The sequence below is a fragment of the Zophobas morio genome, unplaced genomic scaffold (genome assembly GCF_036711695.1).
Source record: "Zophobas morio isolate AGI-343-1 ecotype UQ-CSIRO unplaced genomic scaffold, CSIRO_AGI_Zmor_V1 ptg000030l, whole genome shotgun sequence".
In the NCBI taxonomy this organism is placed as follows: Eukaryota; Metazoa; Arthropoda; class Insecta; order Coleoptera; family Tenebrionidae; genus Zophobas; species Zophobas morio.
In genome coordinates, this window is record NW_026972135.1 from 1,036,692 (window position 1) to 1,038,177 (window position 1,486).

At 34.5% G+C, this 1,486-nt stretch overlaps 1 protein-coding gene across 1 annotated transcript; it reads right to left on the reverse strand.

Moving 5' to 3' along the window:
* Nucleotides 1-276: 276 nt before the first annotated feature.
* On the reverse strand, nt 277-1,061 carry LOC135138250 (uncharacterized). The gene is made up of 2 exons (XM_064068180.1): nt 863-1,061; nt 277-810 (listed from the first exon to the last, which is right to left on the reverse strand). The coding sequence occupies exons 1-2, from the start codon at nt 1,006-1,008 to the stop codon at nt 348-350; spliced, it is 609 nt and encodes a 202-aa protein (XP_063924250.1). The 5' UTR covers nt 1,009-1,061; the 3' UTR covers nt 277-347.
* Between the last annotated feature and the right edge of the window lie 425 nt (nt 1,062-1,486).

The window sequence follows — 1,486 nt, forward strand, 5'->3', positions numbered from 1 at the left end:
TTGAGGAATCGAAAAATTGAAACATCGAAAGATTAAAAATTGAGACTTAAAAATTGTAAAAGTGCAAAATAGATAAAACGAAATATTGATAAATCAAAATATTGAAAATTGAAGAAATCGGAAAATCGGATAATTGTGAAATCCAAAAATTACAAAATTGAAAAATCTAAAAATTGCGAAATCTACGAATTGAGATATCAAAGATTGAAAATTTTAAGTATTGAATAAACCAAAAATTATGACATAAAGAACATGAGGAATAAAAAATCTGGAAAGTCAAGAACAAGACGTAAGATTTTATTTGCTTCACCATTAAGTATCGTATAAATCAATCGAAATTTTGTTACTTAATTATCTTGAGTGTGCAGTTTCAGAATAGTTTCTCCTTGATTCAGTGCAACAGTTTGTCTGTAGAACAATTCTTGTGGCAAATGTGTCGCCTGTGCTGAATGAAATTGCGCCATTTTTAATAATGATGCGTAATGTTCGCAGTTATTGGTGTTGAGGCTGTATGGCTCCCAGCGATGTTTGCTATTGCAGATTAATCTAGCATACTCCAGAGTTTTTTCAGGTTTCAAAAGTTTCGATTCAACTTTATAGTTCCGACGATATAGTTGATCCGAATAACCATTCAAGAATTTGCTGAATTCCCGGATTACAGGGTGCGACTTATTTTCGGCTCCAAAATCAGTTACCATAATCTTTCCGTCTATTAGGCCAAGGTAGATACCGTGGTGATAATAGCCCACCAAGCCTTTCGCTTTCAAGCCATGGCTGTTAGACCCCGGAACAAAAATGTGATCGCCAGGTCTGAAAAGTTTTCAAACTGTCAGTCTCTGAACGCTTTAGTTGTTAATCATACCTCAAATCCGATGGATTCACTTTTTCCGTTTCAAATTCATCGTAGTGGAGAAAATATTTAGCAACATTGTGGGCGATGCTAGCTCCAACATATGCTAAAAGTCCGCTTCCCCCAAGAGCTGCTGCTGCAATTCCGAAAACGGCCATAATATTCAGAAGAATTTTAGTCTTGAATTATTCACCACTGGATTAAAAAACTAGAATGTTTGTGTTTTATAGCATTCTACGACTATCGCATCATAGCTTATCGCTTTTTGGCTCCTCCTCCTAATTAACTGCGTTCTGATAGATGAACGACCTGATGGTGCCACACACTAATGATAATGATAAAATCAAAAATTGGTCGAAGATTACTTCGATAGAACTTCCCTCACCCTTAAAGTACAACTTGTCAAATCCAGCTCTTCCCAAAAAATGAAAAGATTTGATTTTGCGAATTTTATTGTTTTTTATGGCTACAGTTATAAGCTAAAATAAAAATATGTATCTAATATTCGAGTAAAGGTAAAGAAACATGCTAACTGTTTGTTACAACTGAGTTTCTCTATTGCAAAATTTTGTGTTGATGTCATTTTTGCTAGGACGGATAATATTGTATCAGTGACAATTATGTTGACTGCAACCC

What these genes read in the sequence shown, in the direction of transcription:
- LOC135138250 (XM_064068180.1), bottom strand. Translation starts at nt 1,008, where the DNA reads ATGGCCGTTTTCGGAATTGCAGCAGCAGCTCTTGGGGGAAGCGGACTT. An exon ending in GTGAATCCATCGGATTTGAG is followed by an intron (nt 811 to 862) that starts GTATGATTAACA and finishes AAAACTTTTCAG; the next exon opens with ACCTGGCGATCACATTTTTG.